This window comes from Miniopterus schreibersii (assembly GCF_964146895.1).
Source record: "Miniopterus schreibersii genome assembly, chromosome: 20".
NCBI classification, from domain to species: domain Eukaryota; kingdom Metazoa; phylum Chordata; class Mammalia; order Chiroptera; family Miniopteridae; genus Miniopterus; species Miniopterus schreibersii.
This window is the reverse complement of record NC_138122.1, coordinates 27,553,159-27,568,778: the sequence shown is the minus strand read 5'-3', so window position 1 is coordinate 27,568,778 and position 15,620 is coordinate 27,553,159. Positions and strand designations below refer to the sequence as shown.

At 60.5% G+C, this 15,620-nt stretch overlaps 1 protein-coding gene across 2 annotated transcripts in view; it reads right to left on the bottom strand.

Moving 5' to 3' along the window:
* Window positions 1-15,620, bottom strand: part of ADGRD1 (adhesion G protein-coupled receptor D1) — a 49,813-nt gene that overhangs the window by 21,240 nt on the left and 12,953 nt on the right. For both annotated transcript variants that reach the window (XM_081123242.1, XM_081123241.1), the window contains 9 exons: window positions 14,791-14,970; window positions 13,793-14,047; window positions 13,325-13,389; window positions 12,486-12,641; window positions 11,931-11,990; window positions 11,089-11,206; window positions 10,726-10,836; window positions 9,804-9,879; window positions 8,486-8,627 (listed from right to left, as the gene is read on the bottom strand). In XM_081123242.1, the coding sequence (XP_080979368.1) occupies window positions 8,486-8,627; window positions 9,804-9,879; window positions 10,726-10,836; window positions 11,089-11,206; window positions 11,931-11,990; window positions 12,486-12,641; window positions 13,325-13,389; window positions 13,793-14,047; window positions 14,791-14,970 (1,163 nt within the window). The remainder of the gene's footprint in view (window positions 1-8,485; window positions 8,628-9,803; window positions 9,880-10,725; window positions 10,837-11,088; window positions 11,207-11,930; window positions 11,991-12,485; window positions 12,642-13,324; window positions 13,390-13,792; window positions 14,048-14,790; window positions 14,971-15,620) is intronic.

Here is a 15,620-nt window from a genome sequence, read left to right as displayed (position 1 = left end):
TACGGGGACCGCGGGACAGACCGCCGCTCTCATCACTGCGGACAATTCACGCGTAATTAGCGACGATCATCACCCGCCTCCTGGCACCTCAAATCTCAGCCATCTGTGGAAGGTCATCAAGTGACAGTCACGGACGATCCCAGCTCAACCAGCTCCCCACAGACCCCGGGGACCATGGGGCCCCCCTTCTTCCCCGGCCGCGGTGGCGCCAGTCACGTCCCCAACCCCACCCCAGGTGTCTGCTTCTCACTGGGGAGCACAGTGTCTCCCTGAGGTCTGGCCGGGGGCCAGCGAGGCCGCTATTCACGGACGGTCAGGCCCCCTGGGATCTGCCTCCGCCCGCGGCCACCCCGCTCCCCCCGCCTCCCGGCCGCCTCTGCAATATCTTTCTCCCCAGGTGCCTCTCGCTCGGGGAATCTTCGTGATAAATTACTTCTCCCCAGACACCGGCTTTGGGTTTTTCAAAGATATTCTGCAAAATTCACTTTAATGTTATCCGTACTGTCACAGAGGGGGGAGAAGCAGCTCCCCGTAAAATACAGCTTCAGCCCGGCCGACGTGGCTCAGCGGTTGAGCATCGACCCATGAACCTAGAGGTCGTGGTTCAATTCCCGGTCAGGGCACAGGCCCAGGTTTCAGGGGTCGATTCCCAGCAGGGGGCGTGCGGGAGGCCCCCTCTTCCTTTCTCTCTAAAATCAATAAAAATACACGCCCGGCCCGGCGTGGCTCAGCGGTTGAGCGTCGACCTAGGATCCAGGCGATCGGGGTTCGATTCCCGGTCAGGGCACATGCCCGGGTTGTGGGCTCGATCAGTGACTCTCTCATCATTGATGTTTCTATCTCTCTCTCTCCCTCTCCTTTCCTCTCTCTGAAATCAATAAAGATATATTAATAATAATAATAATAATAATAATAAAATCAATAAAAATACAGCTTGAACGAGACCTGCCCTGTGCTCCCCGCCTGCCCACCCTGCCTTGTCTCCCTGCCCCGGCCCCCGGGTGGCCGGGCCGGACTGTCCAACAGGCTCTTCTCCAAGGTACAAGGGCTGGACAGTGGTCCCCAGCCACCCTAGTGGGGGTCTCGTTTCCAATGCCACATGTTGCCATCTTTTATCTGCAGCCGGAGAACCTTCCTGAATTACACAGTATAACCTCGAACGTTTGCCTGGAAACAGAATTCACAGTCCGAGCAGGTAAACGCTGCCTCGGAGTCTATCTGTGCCCACACATGGGAGAAAAAAATACGGTTTTCGCAGCGCAAACCACAAAACAGAAGCCTCAGGAGGCACGTGCAGGCTGGAGGGTCTGCAGGTAATCGGGAAATTTCAATCCCGGGTCCGTCCCCGGGGGGGGGGCGTCAGACTGTTCCAGGGAGTGGAAGACTTTTATTTCTATGCAAATAATGTGATGGGTTTAAAGGGTTATAAAATTCTGATCTATTTTACAGCCCAATTCCGAGGCCGCTCATCATAACACATCATATTTGTGGTCTCCAACCTGCTTACAAACCACATTAGAAATAATGTTATTTTCCAATAAAGGTGAGCGATTTCACATAGAGAAGAAAATAGGGCTTTGGAATCCCACGATCGGCATTCTAGAACCGGCTAAGGAGGGGCGTCGGGGGGGTGATGCTCACCCCTGTGTGCTGGGCACACATTTCTGTTAATCTCCTTTGTCCCCCACTTGCCACTGCTCTTTTTAAAAATATGTTTTTATTGATTTCAGAGAGAGAAGGAGAGGGGGAGAGAGAAACATCCACGATGAGAGAGTCGCTGACCCGCAGCCTCCTGCACGCCCCCCGCTCGGGATCGAGGAGCCTGCAGCCCGGGCCTGTGCCCTGGTAGGTCGACGCTCAACCTGAGCCACGCGGGCCGGGCACTCCGCCTGTTTGCCGCTCTGTTTTATAAATCCATAAGTAACTGGTTTGGCCCAAATTTCTCTAGGCCTGAAACACCCACATGCAAAAAATAAAAATAAAAAATTATTTTTTTTAAGATAATAGGGCCTACAGGAAGCCTCCCCCCTGAAACTCTCTCCTCACACATTTTAAAAGACACCTTTCAAAAGGGTAAAACCACGACTCTCAGATCTAAAACGAACCCGTATCAAGGACGCAATTTAACTCCTTCATGAACGAGGCTGTTGTCACTTCAAGGGAAAGTCCAGAGAGCCCCACACGCGTGCGAGGCCATCGGGGGCGCGGGAATACGTCTGCTTCCCCGCGACAACGCCGGCCACGCAGAGGATACCCACGGGAGACCCCGTCGCTGGCTCAGCCTCTGCCAGACGAGATCTACATTTCAATGTGAGCAGCAAAACTAAACAGTGAGAGGAGGAGAGTGGGAGGCTGTGTCCTGACCTTGAGGGAGAGACAATGATTTGCTGAACTGTGCCCAGGAGTCCTGCTGAGAGGACGGCCGGGACCTCTGCCCGGTGCCCGGGACTCCCAGGTCTGCCCGCTCTGCTGGGCTCCCTCTGGGCGGAGCTGTGACCTAAAGACTCGACTTTCCTGAGCCTCCTGCTCCATTCCTCTGGCCCCAGAGACCCCCCCCCCCCCGCCTGTCCCCTCGGCTGTAACAGAGGAGTGGTCCTGCCCCAGACAGGTAGTGAGCTCCCCACCCAGAGGCGACACCCAGAGCTCAACGTCTACAGCAAAACTTGTCCACTCCTGTGGGTGGGGGGACAGCACCCTCCCCTCGGCTCTGCTCCAGCTGCCCCTTCCCTCCTGGCCTTTCCTGGGCTCGTGAAGGGTGATCTACCAGGTAGACAGACGCCGGGAGGGGTGGGAACTCGGGTCCGAGCTCACCGGGCAGCGTGAGGAGGTGGCCCCAGCGCAAACCATTTAACGCACGTGGCGGGGGAGTGACGAGCCTGGAGGCCCGCAGGTACCTTTTGATTCACTCTCGGCCGCCCTGAAGACAGGATCCCCTTCTCTTTGCCATGCCCACCGCTGCGCCCGGGGTCTCATCTCCAGAAAATTACACATTGTTAGAGAGATTTCCCAATTTACTTCAACAGAGGAGCCGGCATGGAAATGTCTTTCGAGGCAAACACTCAAGTTCTGTTTCAAATCAAATAAAAGGAGAGAAATGAAGTAGGCCTCGGCTCTCCGTGATACCAATCAAGGGGGACAGGCAGCTCCTGCCGTTCCTGGGGCCTGTGGGCATCACCCCGAACCTTACAAGGCGCGGACGTGTCGTCATCGCCAGCCGGGCACAGGTGAGAGGCTGGAGCAGGTCAGCAGAGTGGCGCCTGGTCCCCAGGAACTTAGACTCGAACAACGCGAGTCACATTTCAGTGCGAGCAGCTGCGCTGAAGCCAGGCTGAGGCCTGTCACGTGATGGTGACGATGGTCCTTCTCAACTAAAACGCAGGGGGCTCCACCATGTGAGGGCCCCCGTGGGCATCGAGGTGGCGCTGCCCCCGCTGGGATGGGCCGAGGCCCCCGCCTCTTGCACAGACCCCTGGGGCCCTGGGGTCCCCGAGATGCTCAGACCCTGTGCAAATGAAGTATTTCTACCCAGTTCCACGGGGACAAGACCGAGCCCGGGAGAGGAAGGAGGGTTTCCCGGGCCACCCAGGGTGACATCTGTAAGCCGAGAACAATCCTCTTTTTCAGCTCCAAGTGCTCACCAGACCTGCTGTTCCTCCCACGGCTCCCACGTCCACGTCCACGACACCCCTGCCGTGGCGGCCACTACCCCCAGGACAGGCCACTCTTTCTCCAACAAAACTGCTCCCGAAAGCCTACACTGTGTCCTCTGCTGTCACACCCACTCACGTGGCACCCAGTGGTTCACGGTTATGCTCTGGGGTCACCAGGACGGGCTGAGGGCCGTGCCTGGTGGGGGGCGGCCAGCACTCTGATGGCAGCCAGGTGACCCCGCACTGCCCGAGTCCTCCGCCTGGGAGCTCCGCAGCCTCGTGCCTGTCTGCCGACAGCACCTCAGGAGGGAGCTGAGACCAGAGACCTCAAGGACTGGCCCTGGGCCACACAGCAAACAAGTGTCGAGCTCCAGAGCCCACGCCCCCGCCCATAAGCAGCACCCGCTTTTCTGTGCTCATGCTGATCTCTCTCCTCCGGCAGTGACCCCCCCCAGCCTGGACACTGCTCTCATCTCCCTCCCTCCTCTCTTCCTCTTCTTGCCGTGGCCGTGGCCGTGGCTCAGCCCCAGCGAGGACCTGGAGGCCCACAAGGCGGCGGTGTCCCGGCCACACCTCCGAGCACCCCGACTGCTCGGCAGCCTGAAGCTCAGGGGACAGAACTGCAAGAGAGAGACACAGGCTCTGAGGCCCAGCGCAAGGGACCCGGTTCCGGATGGGGGCCCCGGGTTTGGGTGTGTCCCCTGAAACCCTGGAGGCCTCGCCTATCTGAAAACGATCCCTCCTGCCCACAAACGCAGCCGGTTCCTCAGCGGACAGGAACCTTCCATGTGGGCTATAAAAAGTCGTAGGACCGACACCCTGTCATCATCGGGGAATAAATGACCGATCTGGACGGACGTCAGCTGGCTGGCGCCTGGCTGGCCCTCTGCCCCGCAGCGCGGAGCCCAGCCCGGGACCCCTTCCCCGGCCCGGCTCGTCTTCCCGGAGGCAGGACAGACGAGGGGGACCAGTGTCCCCCAGGAGCACCCCGGGAGCCCAGATCCACCAGCGACACCGCGAGACTGAGGCTGGAGGTCCCACCTCCGAGCTGTAAAGTAACAAATTAAACCCCTAGTTTGTGGGAATTTGCTACAGTAGCAACAGGACAGGATACAGCCCCTTCTTCCAGGGAAAGCAGTGGATACATCTGACGACATAAAAAATTCTCAGCTTGTTCCTGGTCCGGTGAACATAAAAAATGTGGGTGGCCGATGGCAACAACGCGCAGCGAGCTAATGCTGGGCCCAGGAGAGCTCAGGGGCGTCAGCGCGGAATCGGCAGATGAAAAATTACCCCGTGAACCGGCCATTCACTCGGAAAAGGCGTCGGCCTCGCTAATAATCCAGGAAACGCAAACAACAAGCCCGAGACCTCTGCCCAGCAGAGTCTGGGCGGTGACGTTGCCCGGCGGCCCCTCCGGCGACAAGGAAAATTGCGACGACCTTTCTGAAGGGCAGTTTCGCAACGTGTATCGATTTTAAAACGTGCGTCTCACAGGGAAACGAGCCAAGGCGGCCCCGAGAACAAAGCCGGGGACCAGGGGCGGGACTCCCGGGACCGGTTAGGGGACCCGTTAGAAGCCGTGGGGTCCCGACAGTGAGGGGTCAGCACAGGACAGAACAGGGCCACGGAGCCGAGTCCAGAACAGGCCTCGTGGAAAAGGCTTGACTGTGACGAGCCCCTTGATTTACGACGGGGGGGGGGGGGCTCATCTCCTCAGCATCGAGGGAGAGGAGACGCCCATATGGGAAAAATAAATAAAGCTCAATGCCTATCTCGGGGTGACACCGAGGCCACGCCAGCAGGACCACGGATCCTGTGAAAGAGAAAACCCCGCGGGACACAGGCTGCACCGCGACCTGGGGGTCAGAACCCAGGCGGGGCTCACGCACCTGCCGCTCCAACCCCCCTGCACCCCGACCACCGAGGTGAGCTGATAGGACTCCGAGTACTTGGCAGAGACAGGGCAGCGTGGCCAGGTGTCCCGGGAGTGTGGGCAGTGCCCCCCACGGGCTGTCCCGGTACAGGGAGGGGGCAGGCAATAGGCCAGCCGGGGTTTAAGTCGGAGATCGCGTCTAAGGGGCCTCAGGACAGGCCCAGGGACCCCGTTGGGCCCGCACCCCTCTCTGCGCCAGGAAAACCAGGTGCCTCAACCTTGGGCCGCAGGGCCTTGCTCCACGGTCCCCTCCACGAGGACCGGGACACACGTGCGCATCCATCTCCCCCGCTCGCCCCCACGCAGCCGGTTTGCCCTCGGACAAACGCTTCCCACCGGGCAAATCATTTCAACTCCAATGAGCGGGCCTCCAAAAACGTCCTCAGAAATGAGAGAGCCACCTTCAAAGGAAAACCCCAAAACCCTGGAGAGCGCTCGGCTTCGCAGGCCTCAATTACCGTCCCCTCTGGAATGATAAACATCCCCTCCGCTCCCGGCAGGGCCCAGGCCTCGCTCAGAAACGCTCCCGGCTCAGAAACGCTCCGTTTCAAAAATAACTCCTGCCACCGCCCTGGGCCCGGGCGGCACCTCCACCCGCCCTTTTTCTTCCCGCCTCCAAACCAGCACCTTCGTGCCTTCGCGGAGACTGAGACTCGGGCTTCCGCAGATGCACCGCGCCGGAGCCCAGCTGTGGCCAGGAGGCCGGGGTGTGGGGAGACGGGCCTTCCCCAGGGGCTCACACAGGCTCCTGGGCTAGCGAGATGCTCCCCTGACAGGAAAACGTCCAGGACCCCGGAAGATGCTGTCCCCGAGCCCCTCCCGGCCCAGATCCCTCCTGGACGGAGACGCCTCTCCCAGCTCCTCGGTCTACAGGGTTGAATGCTGGGGGTCCCTGGAGAAAGAAGTCACGCTTCCAAAAAGCGCAGAGCTCCTTTTGTCATCCGATGGTGCCTCCCCTGAGTCCCAGCGGCTTTCAGGACCCTGGGAAGCCACCCCCACCTTCATGCAGCCGGGGCCCAGGTCACAGGGCCCTGCAGAGCCATCCGCACCTGCCCCCAACGCCTGAGCCCACCGTCACCCAGGGCAGCTAATTCTAGACCCTGTGGCTCCCGAAAAGGCTATCAGGCGGGATCGAGACAACCGTAGCGAGATTTTAATCGATAAGATCAATCCCGTGTTATCTGTGGTTGACACCTCAAAAGGATGTGTGTTCAGCCCTGGCCGGTGTGTGCCGTGGTTAGAGCCTCGGCCTGCACACCGAAGGGTCTTGGGTTTGATTCCTGCCCAAGGGCACGTACCTGGGTTGCAGGTTTGATCCCTGGCCCAGGTTGGGGCGCGTGCGGGAGGCACCCGGTCGATGCATCTCTCTCACGTCGATGTTTCTCTCTCTCTCCCCCTCCCACTCTCTCTAAAAATCAATGGAAAAAATATGCTCAGGTGAGGGTTCATAACAACAGGTGTCCAGGTGTGAATTAAACACACACACACGAGGGTCACAGGAGAGGCCTCAGGTGGGGAACTGGCTTTCCCGTTCCCTCCCGTGGACAGGCCGAGGCCCGACCGCCGCATAGAGGGCCCGACTGTCTAACACTGTGCTGCACACCCAACGCGATACGAGGCAATACTGAGTGTCGACTGTAGTTGAAAAGTAAAATTTAAAAAATATTAACATCAGGGCCTGAGGGGTGAGCGGCATAGGGGACTCTGCCCCATTCTGCAATGTCCGAGTTTAAAATTGTTTCACACTAAAAGCCAAAAGTGACACAGAGGCTGCAAAGGGGCGACCGCGCCGGCTGGATCCCACCCGCAGGTTTATTTTGGTCGACAACGTTAATAGCAAGTTTCAAATCAGCTGCCAACAACACATCCAGAGATGTAATTTGAAATCCAGATTTACGGCTTCCCTGCAAACGTCAGAAACGGCGGCAACACCCAAGGAGGCTCCGCGCGCGCTCGGGGCCGCAGGACAGACGGCAGGCGCCCGGGCCGACCCCGTCCCCATGCTCGGTGTTGGGGAACCGGTGGGACAGGGTGGAACGAAATGGAAAATCCTGGCGGGAAATGCCTCTGGCGGGGGGTCAAATGACCGCAGATCTATCGCGGTCCTCCACGGATTCCTTGGAAAACCACGCCCATCGGGCCTCGAATGGACCCCCGCTCAGGACGAAATCTCGGCAGGCGCTCAGCCGCACCTTCTCTGAAGGACCCTGTCCCGTCTGCCTCCCAGCGCGTCTGTCTCGCTGCCCCGTCCGCAACGAGGAAGCGAGGGTGAGGGAACCGCAGCGAGGGGCCCGAAGCTCATCGCGCAAGACGGGAAACTCGGAGGACAACGCCCCCATCTTGCTAACAGCAGCATCCCCACACGTGAGAACGGCCCACCTCCCCCCCCCGCCTCCAAGGAGGACAGTCAGTGCCCGGCCGGCGCGGCTCAGCGGTGGAGCATCGACTTAGGATCCGGGAGATCGGGGTTCGATGCCCGGTCGGGGCGCAGGCCGGGTTGCAGGCTCCTCGATCCCCAGCAGGGGGCGAGCGGGAGGCAGCCGATCACTGACTCTCGTCATTGATGTTTCTCTCTCTCTGAGATCAATATGTACATAAAAGAAGGACATTTATCATGAACCAGAACCCCCCCCCCGCAATGCTGCCTCTGGCCCCAGAGCCCTTTCCACCCAACGTCTGAGCCAAGCGACCGGCCCTACGCTGTCCACACCGTCCACGGGACCTCCCACCACGCTCAGACACGTCCCCAAACAGGAGCTCGGGCGAGAGACAAGCACCCGCTCGGCCGGCGCCCAAATCATCGCAGTTCCTCTCTGCCGGCACCGGCAACCCAGCGTCCCTCCGAGCAAAACCAAACCAGGCGACAGGTGCGAGGCCGGGTCGGCTCCCGCTCACTCACCAGCTTGTGCCTGAGCCGGACGGTGACGAGCGGCGAGCCCGACAAGTTCTGGGAGAGCGCGGGCGGCGGGACCACCTCCAGGGAGATGAGGTAGCTGGCGGCGGACAGCGGGCAGCCCTTGTAGGTCGCTGCCTCGGCAATCCTGGGAAAGGAAGGAGAAATCATTACCCGCAGGGGAGGGGGGCACACGGCCCAGGAGCCCGAAGCCTCGGGGATGGAGCTGTTGGGGGGCGGAAGTTCGATTTGACTGCTTCCTTCCAGGCTGGTGCTGGCGCCTGGGGGCGAGTCCCGTGCTCAGTGTTCAGATCCTGCCGCTTGAATTCTGTCTCTCAGAACCTGTTCCCTTTAAGGGCTGGGAAGCGAGAGCTGAGAGGGAGCCGAGGGGCATCCCCTGGATGCTGGATCCAGCCGCTCCTGAAGCCACCTACTCACGCACCTTTCCATTCCCGTGACCCAGTAAACTCCTCTTTTGCTTAAAATGCTTTCTTGGTCCTATTTTGAGGAAGCGGCTGTCCCAGCCCAGCGTGAGCATCGGTGACAGCTGAGCAGTCGGTCACTGCGGGGCCAGGGGACAGCGAGCCTCGGAGGACCCTCTGCATCCAGCCGGCCCAGCAGCAGCCGGCTAAGCCTCCCGCCCCCAGGACCTGTGCACGTTAGACGCTGTCCCCAGGCAGTTGTCACTCGGGCCCCTGGAGCGGTCTGGCCCGGCCTTGGCTTCCCTCTTTGCGCATTAAACTCACTTGTTGACTTGGACCCGCCCCCACCTGGGGGATGTAAGGACATTACGATTCCCTCTCATCCTTTCACTCTCACAAAAAACCACACGTGTGCGAAGATTACAGGGCCCAGCTGCGCCCGAAGCCGACCTGCTCCTGCCCCTCTTAGGCCCACGAGCCCCAGCGCCCCGGCCTCCTGCTCAGGCTGATGTACCCAACACAGTCCTGACTGGTGGAGGCCTGTGCGGCTGGCTGTCATCCTACAGCCGTGGAGACCGGGGCTCAGGGTGGTTAAGGCACGTGTCCAAGGTCTAGTTAGTTCGGAGGGGGTGGGTCAGCTCTGTTCCTGACCATCCAGCTACCAGGCTTCCCCCAGGCCTTCCGACCCCCAGGTGGGAGTTCCTGCGTCTTCTTCTAAGGGCCGTGGCATTTCCTCGCTCGGACAGCGAGGCGCCAGGTGGTGTATCCACCTGTGATGGCGGGAGGCGGGCACGTCACAGTGGTCGGCCGTAAAGAAGGGGCACACGCATGCACATGCAGGTGCACACGCAGGTGCACACGCACACGGCTCGCTCTGTGCCGTGCAGCCCTCGGAGACTCACCTGGTGCTGTCCGGCCGGATGTTGTTCAGGTAACGGTGCATCGTGTGGTACAGCAGCCCCACGATCGTGGTCCAGCCTGCGGAAGAAGCGGCGGGACAGGGGCCCTCGTCAGCATCCCAGGGACAAGCAGGAGACACACAAGCCCCCAAGCAGACCCCTCACCCAACAATGCAGGCCCTCCCCTGAGACCCAGGGAGGGGAAAGTGAGGGGCCTTCCCGAGACTCTGGGACAGTGACCGTGACTCCCTGCCCCTCCCCCGAGCTAATGCCAGCCGTGCAGATGCCGCAGCTCCCAGGGTGGGCAGGGGCGCCAGGACAGCCCATGGGCTGGGCACACAGCTCCCGGGAGGCAGAGCCCAGGAGTTGCATGTCCTCCGACCAGGTGCTCAGAGTCCACGACCCTCCCTGACTGCCTGAGGTCCCTGAGATGGAGGGACACACACATTTGCTTTTCAAGGGATCAGAGGGGACAATAGGCATTGGACCGAAAATGGCCAGAGCCACCTGGGCCCCAGACAGGGCTCCTGGAGTCAGAGACAGTAACCAGGGTCCCCTTGGCCCCTCTTTCAAGCTGCCAGGGAGTAGAACCGGGGCCCCTGAGAGGGGGACTGGAGGTGCCCACATCGGTTCATATTCAGCCAACGGGAGCTGTGCAGACGTCTGGGGACACACAGTGTCCTTCCCGCTGGACCAGAGTCACCTAGAGAGCTCGTGGGAAACGCAGGTGCCCACCTGCCCCGGTTCCATCCCGGCCACTAGGCTGGATGGAGTGGGCTTGGAGTCGGCTCAAGAGGGAGCATCTCGAGAGTTTCCCATGATGCACCTGCATTCCCGGGGACTGAGCCACTCACACGGGAACAGGTGGGCTCTCGGGGAAGACCCTGGGTGCGTCCCCCACCCCCGGAGGGTCCAGGGCACCCACCTTGGCTGCGGAAGGCCTCGTGGGGGATCTCGATGTAGCTGTGGCCCTGGGCCGGGAAGCGGTAGTGGGAGGAGTTCAGGGTTTTGGGCAGGAGCTTGGCCACGGAGAACTCTGAGGGGAGGCGGCAGAGAGGAGCCAGTCAGTACCTCCGGGCAGGGCGGTGTGACACCCCACCTGCCTTTGCCTTTGGCAGAGTAATTACCTTCAAAATCTAAGGACCTGAGACTATGAGTCTGGGGGGAAGGAACTGCAACTACGCGGCTCCTGTGTCCATCCCGCCACGCCCGGCGGGGACCCCGGGCCTGAGGCCACCCCTCCTCATCTCCGCCCACAGCCTGTCCCCACGGCGGAGCCGCCAAGCACCTGCCACAGAGGAGGAGCCCGCGATGGTGACCTGGGGCTCGCTGGCCTGCAGGTTGGAGGAGATGTGGCTCATGACGAGGTCCACGGTCTCGATCAAGCCCAGCACCAAGCCAGTGTCCTGGAAACAACACGGAGAGAGCCGCTGCGTCGACCTCGCGCAGAATCGCGGGACCGATGCACCAATCCTGCAAAACCAGGCTCCCGCTCGCTCTGCGGACGTTGGTCCGAAGGAAGAGAGGCTCTGAGGCTGCCCAGGTCTGACCCGGTTCACGACTGTCCACGTTTTGTGGCAGAGCTTAGGCCTGCGCCGGTCGTCCACCAGCCGCCTCGGGGGAGAGGGGGGGGCTCCCGGGCTCCAGCCCCCACGAAACATCCCCCTGGAAACCGTGAACCCTGGGGGGTTGTGCGTTTTTTTTTTTTTTTTTAATCTATTTCTAGGACGGATTGCAACAATCTTAAATTCATGACCCCTTTGGCAATGTGAAGTTAAATCTCATTTCATTTGAAACTGTTCAAATAAAATTTGTCAAATGGAAACCCCAGGTCAGCCTCACGATTAACGGCGGGATGAGGCGGCATTTTGGCCCCAAATCACGAGCATTTGTTCAACGTATGGGGGTTCGGTGGAATGAGCGCCGGCTGTCACACGGGGGGGTGGGGCGAGGTCCCGCTGGGCAAGGCGGGTAGGGGGCCCCTCACCCCCTCCACCCCTGCCAGCAACCCCGGAGGTCAGCGTGGAGGCAGCCCCATCAGATTGGACAGGGCCGGGGGAAGCCCCTCCTGGGAAGACAGGACGGCTCCCCAGGCAGGTGCGTTTTGAAGGTCAGACCGTCCCCGCTCACCTCCGACACGGCCGTCCAGCTGGGCAGCAGCAGGACCTCCCCCACCGTCTTCAAGAAAGTCTACGGGCAGAAAGAACGACCCCGTTAGCACGCGTCCTTCAGCTGGGAGCCTTGAGACCGTCAGGTCCCTGCCCGTGTCTGTCAGCCCTGCTCAGAGACAGACCCCAGTGGCCGGCTTAGCCCCACACCGCAGGTGGGGAAACTGAGGCTCGCAGAGGTCGAAGGACCTGCCCGGGGACACGGAGCTGGGCCCGTCATTATCGCCTCAGCCCTGAGCCTGTTGGACACAGAAAGCGGTTGGATCTCCGGGACCCAGAATGTTCTATGAACAAAGGAGGGAAATCGGAGGGGAAATGACGTCAGGGCCCCACTGGGCTGTCAGGGTCGGCGGGAGAGGCCCCAGCATCTGGCTGCTTGTGACAAGCCTGAAACCCAGACTTTTATGTCAAAGTGTCTAATTTTTAAAAAAACTCTGTGTAGGTCCAACTGAGCCCGTCTGCCGTCTGCGCTCTGGCGGCCGCCCCCACGCCCCGGGCTCCGCAGCCCGAGCTTCACCTCCGTGAGGTTCCGCGCCGTCTCCTCCGACAGCGACTTGTCGGGTAGGCTGAGCGACACGTTCTGAAGGTAACTCAGGACGGTCCCGGGACTCTGGAAGTTCTTCCTCTCCTCCGTCAGGTTCATGATGATGGGGTGGTAGGCGTCGGTGGGCACCTGCAGGAAAGAAATCGGCGCCCTGAGCTCCTGCTAAGACCGGACGCCCACCTGCCGTCCCCACGTCCACCTGCCCCTGGGCCTCAGGGTCATCACAGCCCGGCGACGGCGAGGGTGGCCCCGTAGCACACGCCAGGCGCTCAGCGGACACGTCGCCTGTGTTAACGCTCATCTCCACAACCGCCTATGAAACACCCACCCATTTCTCAGATGAGGGAATTAGGCAGCAATTAGTGCGGCAACTAGAATTTGAACCCCAGCAGGTGGCTGCTCTATTTCATTAGAGCGCCCAAGAAAAGCTGCCTGATTACAAACGCAAATCCCAGATGGGGGCGTTTTCTGCAGGAATGGACCCTGTCCTCCAACAGGGGTGCAGGGAAGCGGAGGGGGGCCACTGTGCCACCTGCCCTGGGCGAGGTCCCAGTGCCCGGCTGTCCCCAGGCTGCCTTTCCGTCTTGATTCCTCGGCACCGGAGGTAACCACCCACATGAAGCGGAGTTTTCTGGTCGGTGACCCTCAGCACCCAGCTCAGCACCCACGCCGGCCTCCCCTCCATGCCTGACGTCTTCCCAGACACCACACTCGCGAGGGACACAGCGGACTGTCTAATGGGGTTTCAGTCTGGCCCAGGGTCCCGGCAAAAAGACCCAACACGAGGGGACACAGGTGCAGCGTCTGCTCACCAGGGTGCTGGCCGTGGGCGTCGCGAGGAGGCTCGGCGGCGTGGAAGACAGCCACACGTGCTTTCCTGGGGAAAAACGAGACGGTCGGGTGAGGGACCCGGGCACGGGCTCCCCTTCATCCTAAGGAAGCTCTGTCCTTAATAAAACATCCGCCGGCTTCGGCACAGCTGAGAGGACCGGGGGCGCCCTGAGCAGGGGCTTCTGGGGAGATACAGGCTAATAAATGACCTCGTGGAGAGTCTGTCTGCATTTACAGGTCGAATTATTTTTCCATTTGTGTCCTCAGATGCTTCTGAGCACCTTTCTTGCAAATCACCACATAAAAGGGCGATTTAACATAAGCTTTCAACCTTCTCAAGTAAATAAGGAACCAAGAGAAACAGACTCCAGTCACTGAGAAGGGGGGGCCGATACGCGGGTGCCCCCAGGAACAGACCCCAGCCCTCGCCCCCTTGTCCCCTCACTGACCGATGGCCGCCGTGAAGTACATGGCGATCTCGTCCGGGGTCAGCGCCCGCTCCCAGATGATGAACTCGTCGAAAGCCCCGTTCTCGTAGCGCCTGGTCTGGTCCTGCTCGGAGCCTATCACCAGGTTGACGTTGGGCTCCCCGTAGGCGTGAGACACCTTCCCGCTGGGGTCCGAGGTGCTCAGGGTCCCATTGACGTAGACCTTCAGGCCCTCCTTGGGTTTCCACGTGAACAGGACGTGAGTCCAGTAGGGCCCTGGAAGGAGCAGAGGGCGCTGTTGGTGTGGGAACGAGCGAGCGCCAGGCGTGCTTCTCCCGGCTTCAGGCACAGCCCCCTCCCGAGGCGATTGGTCCCTGTCACCTCGGGTGCGTCCGGACAGCAGGTCTGACTCTCCCGTCACCAAGAGCCCGTCGGGTGGGGAGGCTGAGGCAGCTGGATTTACCTCCACCTTTTACACACCGAGTCCAGGCAGATGGCTAGCTTAGCACACACGCACACGCATGCACATACACACATGCACATACACATGCACACACATGCACACACATGCACACACACAGGCACATACGCACACTCACATACATGCACATACACACACGCACATGCACGCGCACACAGCACATGCATAGGCACATGCATAGGCACACATGTGCACACATGCACATACATGCATGCACATGCACACACGCACACACATGCACACACGTGCATGCACACACGCGCATGCATGCACATGCACACACACATACACACATGCACATACACACACGCACATGCACACACACACACATGCACACGCACACACATGCGTGCACACACGCACACACAGCCACACCTGCACTTGCCCAGCCCTGTCCCACCTGCCCCAGGTGCCCACCCCCTGCGAGAAGTCTCCCCAGGCTTCGCCTTAGGGAGCGGGCTCCGTGCCAGGGCTCCTCGGCTCCTGTCATCGGAAGGGTCGGTCTCCCAGCAGCCCCCGGGGCTGGCGGCGTCCTCACCTGGCGGGCTGAAGGTGGCCTCCCACGTCATGGAGTTGTCCCGCGTATACAGCTCCACGGAGCCCTTGCCGCCGCTGGAGCAGACTTTGAACCCGTCAGAGATGACCTGCCCCCCGTAGGCGGAGGGGCTCGGCCTGGACTGCTCGCCTTGCGTCTTCCAGAAGAAAGAGAACGTGACCCCTGGGGGAGGGAGAGGCGTCGGGTCATGATCGAGGACAAGCTGAAGGGGCCTGAGGCCATCCCGCTCGTTCTAGAGACGGTGTCTATTAAACCCAGAAAATACAGAAATAAAAGCAATAGTAACATTCACTGAGAGCTCACTGAGTGCCAGGCGCTCTTCTAAGAGTTTTAAACGGATTAGCTCCTCCTGGCTGTTAGGAAAGCCCATTACACAGATGAAGAACCTGAGGCCACTAAACCCGTGACTGATTAGGGTTCTGGTCGACCTCAAGCCCTCTGGCCCCAGAGCCCTCGCCCTCAGCGGACACCATCGTGTTTTCGTTCCTCCGATTCTCCCAGAGACGTCGCCCTCGAGGCAGCTCCTCCCACGGTCTCTTCTCTAAACAGAGTTCACGGAGGAAGCAGCCGCCGGCCCAGCTGCCCACGCCCCGGACTCATTTCCGCGCCGTCATTTTCATGTCCGCAGCGCATTCTAAACGGGCAAGTTTGTTAAAACCACCACCCTCTCTTGCCCTGGCTGGTGTGGCTCAGTGGTTAGGGCACCGGCCCTCACACCGAAGGGTCTCGGGTTCGATTCCCGGTCAAGGGCACGTACCTGGGTTGCAGGTTCGAACCCCGGCCCCAGCCGGGGCGCGTGTGGGACGCAACCA